At 42.3% G+C, this 17,410-nt stretch overlaps 1 protein-coding gene across 3 annotated transcripts in view; it reads right to left on the reverse strand.

Annotated features, from left to right (window-relative positions):
• The window catches only part of col4a4 (collagen, type IV, alpha 4), a 241,676-nt gene that overhangs the window by 151,176 nt on the left and 73,090 nt on the right, over positions 1-17,410 (reverse strand). For all 3 annotated transcript variants that reach the window (XM_082966130.1, XM_082966129.1, XM_082966128.1), the window contains one exon: positions 10,939-11,013. In XM_082966130.1, the coding sequence (XP_082822256.1) occupies positions 10,939-11,013 (75 nt within the window). The remainder of the gene's footprint in view (positions 1-10,938; positions 11,014-17,410) is intronic.

A 17,410-nucleotide genomic window follows, 5' to 3' on the forward strand; every position in this document is an offset into this window, starting at 1 on the left:
CAGAAAGATTATTTCACTTAATTCAATGTATCACAATTCCAGTGGGTCAGAAGTTTACATACACTATGTTGACTGTGCCTTTAAACAGCTTGGAAAATTCCAGAAAATGATGTCATGGGTTTAGAAGCTTCTGATAGGCAAATTGACATCATTTGAGTCAATTGGAGGTGTACCTGTGGATGTATTTCAAGGCCTACCTTCAAAATCAGTGCCTCTTTGCTTGACATCATGGGAAAATCAAAATAAATCAGCCAAGAAATCATCCTTGGGAGCAATTTAAATGCCTGAAGGTACCACGTTCATATGTACTAACAATAGTATGCAAGTATAAACACTATGGGACCACGCAGCCGTCATACCGCTCAGGAAGGAGACGCGTTCTGTCTCCTAGAGATGAAAGTACTTTGGTGCGAAGAGTGCAAATCAATCCCAGAACAACAGCAAAGGAACTTGTGAAGATGCTGGAGGAAACAGGTACAAAAGTATCTATATCCACAGTAAAACTAGTCTTATATCGACATAACCTGAAAGGCTGCTCAGCAAGGAAGAAGCCACTGCTCCAAAACTGCCAAAAAAAAGCCAGACTACGGTTTGCAACTGCACATGGGGACAAAGATCGTACTTTTTGGAGAAATGTCCTCAAATATCGTACTTTTTGGAGAAATGTCCTCTGGTCTGACGAAACAAAAATATAATTATTTGGCCATAATGACCATCATTATGTTTGGAGGAAAAAGGGGGATGCTTGCAAGCCGAAGAACACCATCCCAACCGTGAAGCACGGGGGTGGCAGCATCATGTTGTGGGGATGCTTTGCTGCAGGAGGGACTGGTGCACTTCACAAAATAGATGGCATCATGAGGGAGGAAAATGATGTGGATATATTGAAGCAACATCTCAAGACATAAGTCAGGAAGTTAAAGTTTGGTTGCAAATGGGTCTTCCAAATGGACAATGACCCCAAGCATACTTCCAGAGTTGTGTCAAAATGGCTTAAGGACAACAAAGTCAAGGTATTGGAGTGGCCATCACAAAGCCCTGACCTCAATCCTATAGAATTGTTTTGGGCAGAACTGAAAAAGCTTGTACGAGCAAGGAGGCCTACAATCCTGACTCAGTTACACCAGCTCTGTCAGGAGGAATGGGCCAAAATCACCCAACTTATTGTGGGAAGCTTGTGGAAGGCTATGTTTGACCCAAGTTAAACAATTTAAAGGCAATGCTACCAAATACTAATTGAGTGTATGTGAACTTCTGACCCACTGGGAATGTGATGAAAGAAATAAAAGCTGAAATAAATAATTTTCTCTACTTTTATTGACATTTCACATTCTCAAAATAAAGAGGTGATCCTAACTGACCTAAGACAGGGAATTTTTACTAGGATTAAATGTCCGATTTGGGAAAAACTGAGTTTAAATGTATTTGGCTAAGGTGTATGTAAACTTCCGACTTCAAATGTACATTCACTTTTGATACTTAAGTATATTTAAAAACATACTTTTAGACTTTTACTCAAGTAGTATTTTACTGGGTAACTTTCACTTTTACTTGTGTAATTTTCTATTTAGGTATCTTAACTTTTACTCAAGTATGACAGTTGGGTACTTTTTCCACCACTGGTCTGGAGGAAACCTGGCACCATACCTATGGTGAAGCATGGAGGGGGTAGCATCATGCTGTGGGGATGTTTTTCAGCGGCAGGGACTGACGGACTAGTCAGGATCGAGGGAAAGATGAACGGGGCAAAGTACAGAGAGATCCTTGATGAAAACATGCTCCAGAGATCTCAGGACCTCAGACTGGGGCGAAGGTACACCTTACAACAGGACAACGACCCTAAGCACACAGCCAAGACAATGCAGGAGTGGCTTTGGGACAAGTCTCTGAATGTCCTTGATCGGCCCAGCCAGAGCCCGGACTTGAACCCAATCAAACATTTCTAGAGAGACCTGAAAATAACTGTGCTGCAACGCTCCCTATCCAACCTGACAGAGCTTGAGAGGATCTGCAGAGAAGAATGTGAGAAACTCCCCAAATACAGGTGTGCCAAGCTTGCAGCATCATACCCAAGAAAACTTGATGCTGTAATCGCTGCCAAAGGTGCTTCAACAAAGTACTGAGTAAAGGGTCTGAATACTTGTGTAAATGTGATATCGGTTTTTAATTTGTTTTATAAATTAGCAAACATTTCTAGAAACATGTTTTTTCTTCGTCATTATGAGGTATTGTGTGTAGATTGAAAAAATACAATTTAATCCATTTTAGAATAAGGCTGTAATGTAACAAAATGTGAAAAGTCAAGGGGTCTGAATACTTTCCGAAGGCACTGTATGTATATCCATAAAAATTATGGAAAACTGATAAAACTGATTCATGATTTCGACTGGCTGAGAAATGTTGCCCGCCTGTCTGTCTCGTCCCGACTCCCGACCCGTTCATTACTATGGGACAGCTGGAGATCGAATTTGAATATTGGAAGAATGTTGCAAATGTTGGAGAGACAGACACCAACGTTTATAAAAAATCTCCGCTGTTGAAAACTAAATGTTAGTCTAAAAGAAATGTGAGATAATGTCTAGATGGTTTTATAGTGGAGATAAAGTTTTTAAAGTGCCTGGCTGGGCTGATGAGACAGTGGATTGCGCAGTTAGATGGAACAGAGTACATAGGCATTTTAACGTCATAGATTTAGCCGGTGGTAACTTGTGGAATAGACGACACCGGCTGGAATGCGGTTTTAACCAATCAGCATTCAGGATTAGACCCACCTGTTGTATAAATAAACAAAGACATTCAATAAGTCAATGTAGTGATTTTACACAGTCAAAAAACTTTGGGAATTAGGGTGTGCCCCAGTCAAGTCACAGGGGGCAGTAGGAGGCATCACGCACACACACACACACACACACACACACACCCCACACACTTTGATTCAAATATTTATTAATCTTTTCTATCTGAGTCTAGCTTCTAGTCTCCCGTCGCCATGGTCTACAAGCAGAGAAATATAATTACTAGAACAGACATTCCCATTGAAGTACATTTTCTGTGATGGGTGGACTGGCGGCCATAGCGCATGTAGCTACCCATAAGAGTAAAGCAGGACGTTGTTCTATTTCGATAGGTCTAGGTCTATACTAGGGAGGCACAGCTCTGACTTAGTTTATACTGTAGCAGGCTGTTCCCACACACACAATCTAGCCACAGTGTCAACCAATACCCCAGTGGATAGAGTGACACAGTGTGAGTGTAAAAGTGTGTGTTTGCTTGAATAGAACTGTAACGTTTATGCTAGTGAGTTAATGTGTCTGTATTTGAAAAGTGAATGCCGGGGAACATGTACTCTATGCGTATGTGTGGGTGTCTACTTATGTGTGCGTCTTTGTCTTAGTGTAAGTGTGTGCAGCACTAGGGAATAGAGCCGGTGTTGACTGGCGTGTTCAGAGTGGATGTGACAGAAGCTCAGTGCTGAACACTCTACGTGCCGCTGTCTTTCTCCCAGCTCGCAGGCCTGTGAAAATCACTAAGACCCCTGATTCACATTGAGTCCGTGTCACAGCAGCCATTGTGTGAGCCCGGCCATGGAGGCTAGTACAGCAAATTACAGTCGCGCCCAGCTGTCTAAATACAACTCAGCTAGTCGCTCCTACAGCCTCTCACCAGGCCGCCACAAGCAAGGCCTTGACCAGGCCAGTACACTCACCACCAGTACAAGTAATGGTTCCAACTCCAACATTTAATCAACTCGGATACAACAAGTTTGTAGCTCCTACAGCCTGTTACCAGGCCTTGACCAGTACACCAGTACACCCATCACCAGTACAAGCAGTGGTTCCAACTCCAACGTTTAACCAACTCTTATATAACTTCAAATAAGCGTTTACCTGTACTTACCACACAAATCATACATAATGACAGGTGTGTTAGCTAGAGTGTGTTTTGTCGCAGTTGTAAGAATAAGTTGAGGTGTCGAGAGGTCAGACATCTAGTTATTGTGTAAATCGAGGAGAGAGTTCAAAGTCAGTGTGTGTGTGAGGACTGAGCACCCTTTCTGGACTTTATTAAATATTACAATTTCTGGTTGGAGTGTCAGCACATCACTACTCACACTTTTCATGATGTGAACAGGGTCATGTTCATTTGGCACCAAATGGGAAAAACACACACTGAAAGAGGGAGGGGCTACCTCTTGTCTAAATATGTTATTTCAGTTTATTTTATATTATACAAAATGTGGAAAAAGTGAAGGGGTCTGAATACTTTCCGAATGCACTGTATATTCTGTATTCATTGGTAGCTGTGTGCTAGCGCCAGGGGCTGTGCATGTAGTCTGTAATCATTGGTGGCTGTAGGAATCTGGTGAGAAGAGGATCATTACTAATTTACGACTGAGCTCTTCATCCTTCCACATTCTAGTAATGTCTCCAGTCCCCTCTCACGAGTCGCTCCCCCTGCCACTATAGACTGATTAAAGAGGAGGCCTTCTGAAAGGGCACTCCATCAATGAACAGGTGTGTGTGTATGTGTGCGCATGCATGTGTGTGTGTGTGAGTACATGTGTATGCATTTGTGTGTATTCTGTCTACATGTCTGTGCATGCATGCGTGTGTGTCTTGTCTATCTTGGCTCACAAAGCTTATTTGAGCACATGTGCACACACACTTTACTGCACGGCTCACTGTAATTGTGCTCTTCTGCTTTACAAGGAGGCAGTAAATGTGCCACTTTTCTTGTAAAGGATATCATTGGGAATCTGGCTGCCTCTGCGGCATCTGCGCCCTTACACTGCCACATTCCAGAGTACACAAAACAGCCTGGCCATTTAGCTAAACCTCTCCGACTCTCATTGACAATAAGCTTTCCTACCTAGTACCTACACATAAGCATAACTGAAAATGTGTGAGCAGACGTGAAGATGGAATATTGCTGTAATGTGTTGTGGGATAAACAGGATAAACAGCATTTACAACATAGGCCTGCGATGGCAACACACCTGAATGGGAGCGAGCGTGATAAGGTTCATCAAGCTGGCACACATCTAGGTCAGTGTGCCAACATCTCAGCAGGGTGGGTAGAGGGCGGGGTGTGTATGTGTTTGTATGTGTGTGCATTAGTACTGAGTACATGCATGTACATGCACACACACATGTTTATTTTATTTTATTTCACCTTTATTTAAGGCCAGTTGAGAACAAGTTCTCATTTACTGCGACATGGCCAAAATAGAGCAAAGCAGTGTGACACAAACAACACATGGGATAAACAAACGTACAGTCAATAACACAATAGCAAAGTCTATATACAGTGTGTGCATATGTAGTAAGATTACAGAGGTAAGGCAATAAATAGGCCATAGCGGCTAAATAATTATAATTTAGCAATTAAACACTGGAGGGATAGATGTGCGGACGATGAATGTGCAAGTACAGATACTGGGGTGCAAAAGAGCAAAAAAATAAATAACAGTATGAGGATGAGGTAGTTGGGTTGGCTATTTACAGATGGGCTATGTACAGGTGCAATGATTGGTAAGCTGCTCTGAACGCTGATGCTTAAAGACAGCTGATGCTTAAAGTCAGCTTCAATGATTTTTGCAATTCGTTCCAGTCATTGGAAGCAGAAAACTGTGAGGAAAGGCGGCCAAAGAAGGAGATGGCTTTGGGGGTGACCAGTGAAATATACCTGCTGGAGCGCGTGCTACGGGTGAGTGATGCTATGGTGACCAGTAAGCTGAGATAAAGCGGGGCTTTACCTAGCAAAGACGTACAGATGACCTGGAGCCAGTGGGTTTGGCGACGAAGTGGTGGGTAGTATTTGGGGCTTGTGATAGACTACATCTAATTTGCTGAGTAGAGGGTTGGAGGCTATTTTGTAAATTACATCATCGAAGTCAAGGATCAGTAGGATAGTCAGTTTTACGAGGGTATGTTTGGCAGCATGAGTGAAGGATGCTTTGTTGCAAAATAGGAAGCCGATTCTAGATGTAATTTTAGATTGGAGATGCTTAATGTGAGTGGAAGGAGAGTTTACAGTCTAACCAGACACCTAGGTTTTTGTAGTTGTCCACATATTCCAGGTCAGAACCGTCCAGAGTAGTGATGCTAGTCGGGCGGGCGGGTGCGGGCAGCAATCGGTTGAAGAGCATGCATTTAAGAGCAGTTGGAGAAACTCTTCTGGAGGTTTGTTAAAAACACAGTGTCCAAAGAAGGTCCAGAAGTAGACAGAATGGTGTCGTCTGCGTAGAGGTGGATCAGAGAATCAGCAGCAGCAAGAGCAACATCATTGATGTATAGAGAGAAAAGAGTCGGCCCGAGAATTGAACCCTGTGGCACACCCATAGAGACTGCCAGAGGTCCAGACAACAGGCCCTCCGATTTGACACACTGAACTCTATCTGAGAAGTAGTTGGTGAACCAGGTGAGGCAGTCATTTGAGAAACCAAGGCTGTTGAGTCTGCTGATAAGAATGTGGGGACTGACAGAGTCGAAAGCCTTAGCCAGGTCGATGAATACAACTGCACAGTATTGTCTTTTATCGATGGCGGTTATGCTATTGTTTAGGACCTTGAGCGTGGCTGAGGTGCACCCATGACCAGCTCGGAAACCAGATTGCATAGCGGAGAAGGTACGGTGGGATTCAAAATGGTTGGTGATCTGATTGTTAGCTTGGCTTTCAAAGACTTTAGAAATGTAGGGTAGGATAGATATAGTTCTGTAACAGTTTGGGTCTAGAGTGTCTCTCCCTTTGAATAGGGGGATGACCGCGGCAGCTTTCCAATCTTTAGAGGTTGAACAGGCTAGTAAGGGGTTGCAACAAATGCGGCGGATAATTTTAGAAAGAGAGGGATATTTCAGACCAAATAAAAGCTAATCTTAGCGGTAAGCCAGATTGTCTAGCCCAGCTGATTTGTAGGGGTCCAGATTTTGCAGCTCTTTCAGAACATCAGCTATCTGGATTTGTGTGGAGAAATGGGGGGATGCTTGGGCAAGTTGCTGTGGGGTTGCAGAGCTGTTGACCGGGGTAGTGGTAGCCAGGTGGAAAGCATGGCCAGCCGTAGATCGGTGGTGACAGTTTCCTAGCCTCAGTGGAGTGCGCAGCTGGGAGGAGGTGCTCTTGTTCTCCGTGGACTTTACAGTGTCCCAGAACTTTTTGGAGTTTGTGCTACAGGATGCAAAATTCTGTTTGAAAGAGCTAGCCTTTGCTAACCTAACTGCCTGTGTATATTGGTTCCTAACTTCTCTGAAAAGTTGCATATCGCGTGGGCTATTCGATGATAATGCAGTATGCCACAGGATGTTTTTGTGCTGGTCAAGGGCAGTCAGGTCTGGAGTGAACCAATGGCTATATCTGTTCTTAGTTCTACATTTTTTGAATGGGGCATGCTTATTTAAGATGGCAAGGAAAGCACTTTTAAAGAATAACCAGACATCCTCTACTGACGGAATGAGGTCAATATCCTTCCAGGATACCCGGGCCAGGTCGATTAGACCGGGCCAGGTCGATTAGAGCGTTTGACAGTGATGAGGGTTGGTCGTTTGACCGCAGACCCATTACGGACGCAGGCAATGAGGCAGTGATCGCTGAGATCCTGGTTGAAGACAGCAGAGGTGTATTTAGAGGGCAGGTTGGTCAGAATGAGATCTACGAGGATGCCCGTGTTCCCGGATTTAGGGTTGTACCTGGTAGGTTCCATGATCATTTGTGTGAGATTAAGGGCATCTAGCTTAGATTGTAGGAAGGCCGGGGTGTTAAGCATATCCCAGTTTATGTCACCTAAAAGTACAAACTCTGAAGATAAATGGGGGGCAATTAATTCACATATGGTGTCCAGGGCACAGCTGGGGGCTGAGGGGGGTCTATAACAACAGTGAGAGACTTATTTCTGGAAAGGTGGATTTTTTTAAAGTAGAAGCTCAAACTTTTTGGGCACAGACCTAGATTGCATGGACCTTGTGGAGATGCTGGAGGAAACAGGTACAAAAGTATCTATATCCACAGTAAAACGAGTCCTATATCGACATAACCTGAAAGTGTCACGTGGAATGACGCTGTTGAGACAAAGCAGGTACGGGGAGTAAAACATTTAATTATAACGGACAGAGACGAGACAGGAACAGCGTCAGAGACTAAAACTAAAGACAAAAAACAATCAAACGCAGCAGCGGGGAACAGAGCAAGGGAACAGACAAATATAGGGGAGGAAAGGAACATGTGATAAGTGAGTCCAGGTGAGTCCAATAACGCTGATGTGAGTGACGAGGGAGGGCAGGTGTGAGTGATGGATGGCAGGAGCGTGTGATGCAGGGTAATCTGGCGCCCTCAAGCGCCAGGGGAAGGGAAGAGCGGGAGCAGACATGACAGTACCCCTTCCTCTTGGGACGCCACAAGGCTTCCCACCCGGGAGAACCGGCCGAGACATGGGCGCTGGGCAAGCTGGTTGGGGCATGAAAACCCGATGAACCGGCAGGAGCGTGAGAGCCTGGCGAGCCGGCCGAAACACTCCTGGACCGGTTGGGTGCACAAAAACTGAAGATCCGGCTGAGGCCCGACGTGGGATGGGCGCCTTCCGAGCCGACCGGGGACAGGAAACCTCTCGAGCCAGCTAGTGCGTGAAAGCCCAATGAGCTGGCTAGGCTTCCCCGGTTCCATCGGCGGTGACCCAGAGCCGCTGCCACCATTCCAACCGGAACGCCAGTACTCCCCGATGCTTCGTATGTATGGCTGCTGCATTCTGTCACGCGGAATGACGCTGTTGAGACGAAGCAGGTACGGGGAGTAAAACATTTAATTATAACGGACAGAGACAGGAACAGCATCAGAGACTAAAACTAAAGACAAAAAAAACGCAGCAGGGGGAGGCTTGCAAGCCGAAGAACACCATCCCAACCGTGAAGCACAGGGGTGGCAGCATCATGTTGTGGGGGTGCTTTGCTGCAGGAGGGCTGGTGCACTTCACAAAATAGATGGCATCATGAGGGAGGAAAAGTATGTGGATATACAGACACTACATCTCAAGACATCAGTCAGGAAGTTAAAGCTTGGTCGCAAATGGGTCTTCCAACTGGACAATGACCCCAAGCATACTTCCAAAGTTGTGGCAAAATAGCTTAAGGATAACAAAGTCAAGGTATTGGAGTCGCCATCACAAAGCCCTGACCTCAATCCTATAGAAAATGTGTGGGCAGAACTGACAAAGTGTGTAGGAGCAAGGAGTCCTACAAACCTGACTGTTACACCAGCTCTGTCAGGAGGAATGGGCCAAAATTCACTTAACTTATTGTGGGAAACTTGTGGAAGGCTACATGGAACATTTGACCCAAGTTAAACAATTTACAGGCAATGCTACCAAATACTAATTGAGTGTATGTAATCTTCTGACCCACTGGGAATGTGATGAAAGAAATAACAGCTGAAATAAATAATTCTCTCTAGTATTATTCTGACATTTCACATTCTTAAAATGAAGTGGTGATCCTAACTGGCCTAAAACAGGGAATGTTTACTTGGATTAAATATCAGGAATTGTGAAAAACTGAGTTTAAATGTATTTGGCTAAGGTGTATGTAAACTTCCGACTTCAACTGTATATATAACCTAAACGTCTGTGTTTAAAATTTAAACAATAGACATTTAGATTTGCCAATAAGTGTTCTCATCTTAAACACAGGAGTTTAGAATGCAAGATAAAACATGATAGTCAGTTTTTTCCAGTCAGATTCCAACCAGGAGAACACAATATATCTCCTAAGTGTTCAGATTTTAAACACTAGTGTTTACTTTCCCATCGTCTCTCAGAGTGAAAAACATGTGTGTGGGGGGCTCATTATCATATTTCCCAGTATGCTTTATTGCAGGTTGATTTTTAGAATAGATTGTTTTAATATTTGTTTCCTCATACACATTGATTAATTGACCTTCCACTAAACAAAAATCAATAACTTACATTTTTATCATAAACTAATCCAAACTGTAAGGGGTTGGATTTATTGCACCCATTACTGAGATGGTTATTCTAGTTTAGATGGTTTAAGTAGTCTTGTTTATTAAGTCTTTTGTCATTAGCAGTCATTCTGAGCGCAAGTTGTGGGGGATAAAATATTCAAATGGTTGGATATTATCCTTCTGGCTGGATTGCATAGGAATTACTAACCAGAGCATTGTGACTTGCAGGTTTGATGTGGCACATGAGCCAGGATTTTCAGACCAAAATCTTGAGGATAAATAGACCATAATTAAAGGCTTTTTGAAGTGTATAGTATGTGGTCATAAAGCAAAATAGGAGTTTTAACAACCTTGTCTCTCACATTCACTCGAAAGGCATGCTGGGAAATATAAAAAACGGCTTTACACCCTACGGTAGTGTTTAAAACCTAAATGCCTTGTGCTGAATAAATGTGTTCCTGTGTTTAAAGAGTGTTACAGTGAATAAACATGTTCTTGTGTTAACAATCTAAACATGGAGACCCATTTTCATTTAAATTTGAGTTATGTGTTCAGATCCCTAAACACTTGGTGTTACAGCGTATGACCCTAATGGGTACTAAACTTAATAGCGCCATATTATATCAATTCATTCATTCAGGTCAGCTGCAGTAGAATGCTTTTGTTTTATTATAATTAATTTGATAAGGTTCTGACACTTGGCTCATGGAACTATAAACACTCCAGCAGTTTCTTTCACATAAACAATACATCCAAACTGGTTACATACTCTGACGGTTTGGGCTGGCATGAAGGTTCTGATGTAGAAGTTTGCTCTGAAAACACGTTGGCATTTCAATTGAGTGGACATTTCTGCCTCATCACTTCATTTACATACTCCAAGGATTGAGCACCCCTTCTGTGGTTTATGGCAATTCCTGGTTAGAATGTGTGGTGTAGGATGTCACACTGTTGTGATTGGACGGTGTGTACTGTATCTGTAAGGAGTCTTACCTGGGCTCCTTTGGCAGGGAAACACTGACAGGTAGAACAGTCCCGCCCCCCACAGAGTCCCTCCGGTTGGTCCCCCTGCAAGACACAAACACACAGTCACTGTCATGCAACACACAAACACACAGTCACTGTCATACACATTACATTGATCCACCTGCACAAAACAAACACACAGTCACTGTGATGATAGACACAAACACACAGCTACTGTCATTCACATTGCATTGGTCCCCCTACAAGACACAAACACACAGTTACTACCTGTCTTCTCTCCACTGTCCTATCGGTTCAATAAAATCACACACAAAAAATAACTCCTTACCAGACAAAAATGGCCTAGGCCTTTGCAGGGCTATCCATGAACTAACACATAGGGCTCTATTTCTGGCATTAAGGCAGAGCAAATGTCAAATGCACGCTTTGGCAATTTCGACTTGTAAAAATGGGCACTCTGCTATTTTCAAACCCTTGTGTCAGTGTTGGTAATTTACCTATCTAAAATCTGCTTGCTTGCACTGAGGTGGGAGGGTTGGAAATATCTAAGGTGTGTCCTTAAAAACGTGCGCCAAAGTGCCAATTTAAGGCAGTGCAACTGGGGATATTTCAGACCAAATAAAAGCTCATCTTAGCGGTAAGCCAGTTGGTTATCGCACAGTAACCTTATCAGTAGCCTATCATCTATGTTTTATTAAAATACCACCTTTGCAAAATAGAAAAACAGTCAACAGATATTCTCCTTTTCTCTTTATACTGGATATTATGTTGATGTAAAAAGCTGGATACATGTTTGTTAATAACTAGGGGTTAGGTAACTGTAGGCTACTCTATTTAATAAACGACACTCCTGCTGAATTGGAGTTTATGAGAACGGAACATCAAACACCGTAAATACACAACTTTAAGCAACCACATGAAAAGCTTTGGAGCAGGTTTTCATTGGCCAATGAGTGATCAAGACCTCTTCACACCTACAACCTATTAAATCATAGAAGGCCTGCCACTTTGCACTTATGACAGGTGTTGCGCCAATAATTCCCACTGTCCAAAAATATACAAAATATTTCTGACATACAGTACTGTGCAAAAGTTTTAGGCAGATGTGAAAAAATGCTGTAAAGTAAGAATGCTTTCCAAAATAGACATGTTAATAGATTATATTTATCAATTAACTAAATGCAAAGCGAGTGAACAGAAGAACAATCTAAATCAAATCCATATTTGGTGTCACCAACCTTTGCCTTCAAAACAAATAACATTTTTGACATGCATTTTTCTGGATTTTGTTGTTGTTATTCTGTCTCTCACTGTTCAAATAAACCTACCATTAAAATTATAGACTGATCATTTCTTTGTCAGTGGGCAAACGTACAAAATCAGCAGGGGATCAATTACTTTTTCCGTCACTGTACACTTGCACAAACTCAGGGATTTTGTAGGCATATAGTCAGGTGTATGATTAAACAACTATACCAAACAGGTGCTAATTATCATCAATTCAATATGTAGGTTGAAACACAATCATTAAATAAAACAGAAACAGCTGTGTAGGAGGAATACAACTGGGAGAGGAACAGCCAAACTCAGCTAACAAGGTGAGGTTGCTGAGGACAGTTTACTGTCAAAAGTCATACACCCTGGCAAGACTGAGCACAGCAACAAGACACAAGGTAGTTATACTGCATCAGCAAGGTCTCTCCCAGGCAGAAATTTCAAGGCAGACAGTGGTTTCCAGATGTGCTGTCCAAACTCTTTTGAAGAAGCACAAAGAAACTGGCAACATTGAGGACCAAGGAAACTTACTGCAGTAGATAAAAGACACATCATGCTTAATTCCCTTCGCAATCGGAAGATGTCTAGCAGTGCCATCTTCTCAGAATTTCCAGAAAACAGTGGGACCCTGGTACACCCATCTACTGTCCGGAGAAGTCTGGTCAGAAGTGGCGTTCATGGAAGAATTGCAGCCAAAAAGCTATACCTCTGACGTGAAAACAAGGCCAAGCGACTCAACTATGCAAAAAATATTTGGCTGTAGCAAAAGGCAGTTTGTTCGCCGAAGGGCTGGAGAGCAGTACACAAATGAGTGTCTGCAGGCAACAGTGAAAAATGGTGGAGGTTCTTTGCAAGTTTGGGGCTGCATTTCTGCAAATGGAATTGGGGATTTGGTCAGAATTAATGGTCTCCTCAATGCTGAGAAGTACAGGCAGATACTTATCCATCATGCAATACCATCAGGGGGGCATCTGTTTGGCCCCGAATATATTCTGCAGCATGACAACGACCCCAAACATACAGCGAAAGTCATTAAGAACTATCTTCAGCGTAAAGAAGAACAAGGAGCCCTGGAAGTGATGGTATGGCCCCCACAGAGCCCTGATCTCAACATCATCGAGTCTGTCTGGGATTACATGAAGAGAGAGAAGCACCTGAGGCTGCCTCTATCCACAGAAGAACTGTGGTTAGTTCTCCAAGATGTTTGGGCCAACCTACCTGCCGAGTTCCTTCAAAGACTGTGTGCAAGTGTACCTAGAAGAATTGATGCTGTTTTGAACGCAAAGGGTGGTCACACCAAATATTGATTTGATGTAGGTTTTTCTTCTGTTCACTCACTTTGCATTTTGTTAATTGATAAATATAATCTATTAAAATGTCTATTTTTGAAAGCATTCTTACTTCACAGCATTTTTTCACACCTGCTTAAAACTTTTTCACAGTACTGTACCAACAACGCAAGTGCACTGAGATTTACGTTTGCGTTAGGTTTGTTAAAACAGAGCCCAGAGTGGATATAGACAGGGTGAGCAGATGGCACAGCGGCTCCCAACAACCCAATCCGCTGTTCAACACTGTAATAAGTACCACAAACAACCCAGTAATGCATGACACTGCAATCATAGTATAGTCAACAGAAGAGTTGGTATAGAAATGAAAGAGCTAGAACATAAACACACAGTATTATTGAACAGATGGGTCCTATACACATCTATCTTGTGGCACAGAGCAGTCCAGTACAGTCATGGGATTGAAGAAAACAGACTTAAAAGGGAGGGACTAACTGGACATCCTGTTCCAATGAGAAAAGTTTTTCATTGCAAAATTATTTTAGATTTCCCATCGGGTGTCCTAATGACATGACTCAGGTAAGTCCTTTAAATCGACAGTCTGGGGAAAGGTTGCAGGACAAAGGAGAGGAGAGGGGGTAGCGATGAGCTCCTTGTTGACATGAGAGGATGGAGCAGAACAGCTCCCTGCACAGCCCTTTGATTACTACTGCAATTACTGCCATCAGTCTCCTGGAGGGAGAGACTCATATAGCACTGCCAACAACAACTATGAACACAGGGAGAAGGCAGATGATGAAAGGGAGAGAGACAGGGTGGCTTCATCACTGATCCTCTGGCACAAATGTTTGTATATAATCATACACTATTGTACATGCACATGTGGGCACACACACACACACACACACACATGCATACACACACACACACACACACACACACACACACACACACACACACACACACCACACACACACACACACACACACACACAGTAGCTGTGAATTTAGACACACGTTTCAATGTATCTGGCAGAGGATTCAAAGAGTGAGGTGTTTAAAGAGAATATAACGGTTTAAGTGGTCTTGATGACATCACCTGTGTGGGTTTAGAGATGTGGAGGCTGATTGTCTCGCTCCCTGATCAGTGTCCGCATGCCTCAAACCCAGTTACAAGAGACAGATAAGAGTTCTGGGTACGAGGGTGGACGCATGAGTGGCAGCCATGCTTCCCCTATTATACACACTAGGTCTGTCTGAATACATGTACTTGCGTTTTAAATAGTACTGATTGGATATGCGTATGCACAAATAGGAAATCAGTGTTTTATAGTAAATTTCGACAATTGAGTATGCTTTAAAGTCCAGAATGTTACACTCATTTCGGCTTTTTAACAAGTACGGATTCGCTGCATCAGACAAGGGCATATGGAGACGGGCTGTACTAAAATCAACCAATGGCGGGAAACAACGCAATTGCGCATTAGATGAGGTATTCTCAGTATGGATGAGGCTAGTATATGTTAATATGTGTTGCTTCCAGCATATGTTTTCTACTACAGAGTATGTTCTAATTAGTATGTAGTACAATTAGTACACAGTATGTTGTTTTAGTAAGTAGTAGGCAAGACAGATTTCGGACACAGCAACATAAACAGAGCATAGAGCAGATTATTTAAATAAAGTACAGCCACAAACCAGGATCAGTACTTCATTCATTGAAGTAATTCATTAAAGTTCAATCATGATGAATTAATGCAAAATGACAAGCGATTAGTCTTGGCCCATATATCTTATCTGAATCAAGTGGTATGCTAACACCTGAACCCACACAAAATAGCCATGGAGAAAGAGTTTCAACAGTTGTACCGTTAAGCCACTTGTACCGTTGCCCCGCAAGGCCTTTGAAAAAACAGTGTATGATTAACCTTGAGACTTGGAATGACACACAACCCATCCAGCACCAAACAGGAGCTCAGGCGTACAGACACAATGTGGCAGTAAGAACTCTGGAAGATTCACACAATGCTCCATGAATTTAACGATAGAATATGGGTAAAATATGGGTCTTATTAAAAATTCCTAATTGACTAAGCAATATTTAAAATGTTAAATGTGAAAATGGTTAAACTTCACATAAACTCAGCAAAAAAAAGAAACGTCCCTTTTTCAGGACCCTGTCTTTCAAAGATAATTCGTAAAAATCTAAATAACTTCACAGATCTTCATTGTAAAAGGTTTAAACACTGTTTCCCATGCTTGTTCAATGAACCATAAACAATTAACCTGTTAGGGCTAGGGGGCAGCATTTGCACATCTGGATAAAAAAAATGTACCCGATTTAATCTGGTTACTAATCCTACCCAGTAACTAGAATATGCATATACTTATTATATATGGATAGAAAACACTCTAAAGTTTCTAAAACTGTTTGAATGGTGTCTGTGAGTATAACAGAACTCATTTGGCAGGCAAAACCCTGAGACATTTTCTGACAGGAAGTGGATACCTGATGTGTTGTATTGACTTTAAACCTATCCCATTGAAAAACACAGGGGCTGAGGAATATTTTGGCACTTCCTATTGCTTCCACTAGATGTCACCAGCCTTTACAAAGTGTTTTGAGTCTTCTGGAGGGAGATCTGACCGAACAAGAGCCATGGAACGATGATGTCCCATTAGACACCTGGCGCGCGAGTTCATGTTGGGTACCCTCGTTCCAATACGTTATAAAAGAGTATGCATTCGTCCACCTTGAATATTATTCATGTTCTGGTTAAAAAAGGCCCTAATGATTTATGCTATACAACGTTTGACATGTTTGAACGAACGTAAATATATTTTTTCCCCTCGTTCATGACGAGAAGTCCGGCTGGCTTAGATCATGTGCTAACAAGACGGAGATTTTTGGACATAAATGATGAGCTTTTTTGAACAAAACTACATTCGTTATGGACCTGTGATACCTGGAAGTGACATCTGATGAAGAGAATCAAAGGTAATGGATTATTTACATAGTATTTTCGATTTTAGATCTCCCCAACATGACGTCTAGTCTGTATCGCAACGCGTATTTTTCTGGGCGCAGTGCTCAGATTATTGCAAAGTGTGATTTCCCAGTAAGGTTATTTTTAAATCTGGCAAGTTGATTGCGTTCAAGAGATGTAAATCTATAATTCTTTAAATGACAATATAATATTTTACCAATGTTTTCTAATTTTAATTATTTAATTTGTGACGCTGACTTGACTGCCGGTTATTGGAGGGAAACGATTTCCTCAACATCAATGCCATAGTAAAACGCTATTTTTGGATATAAATATGAACTTGATAGAAATAAAAATGCATGCATTGTCTAACATAATGTCCTAGGAGTGTCATCTGATGGAGATTGTAAAAGGTTAGTGCATCATTTTAGCTGGTTTTATGGTTTTGGTGACCCTGTCTTTGACTTGACAAAACATTACACACAACTCTTGTAAATGTACTGTCCTAACATACTCTAAATTTATGCTTTCGCCGTAAAACCTTTTTGAAATCGTAAAACGTGGTTAGATTAAGGAGATGTTTATCTTTCAAATGGTGTAAAATAGTTGTATTTTTGAAAAATTTGAATTTTGACATTTATTTGGATTCAAATTTGCCGCTCTTGAAATGCACCTGCTGTTGATGGAGTGCACCACGGGTGGCACGCTAGCGTCCCACCTAGCCCATAGAGGTTAATGAACATGCAACTGTGGAACGGTTGTTAAGACACTAAAACAGCTTACAGACGGTAGGCAATTATGAAAACCTAGGACACTAAAGAGGCCTTTCTACTGACTCTGAAAAACACCAAAAGAAAGATGCCCAGGGTGCCTGCTCATCTGCGTGAACGTGCCTTAGGCATGCTGCAAGGAGGCATGAGGACTGCAG

This window comes from Salmo salar, chromosome 20 (assembly GCF_965601325.2).
Source record: "Salmo salar chromosome 20, fSalSal1, whole genome shotgun sequence".
NCBI classification, from domain to species: domain Eukaryota; kingdom Metazoa; phylum Chordata; class Actinopteri; order Salmoniformes; family Salmonidae; genus Salmo; species Salmo salar.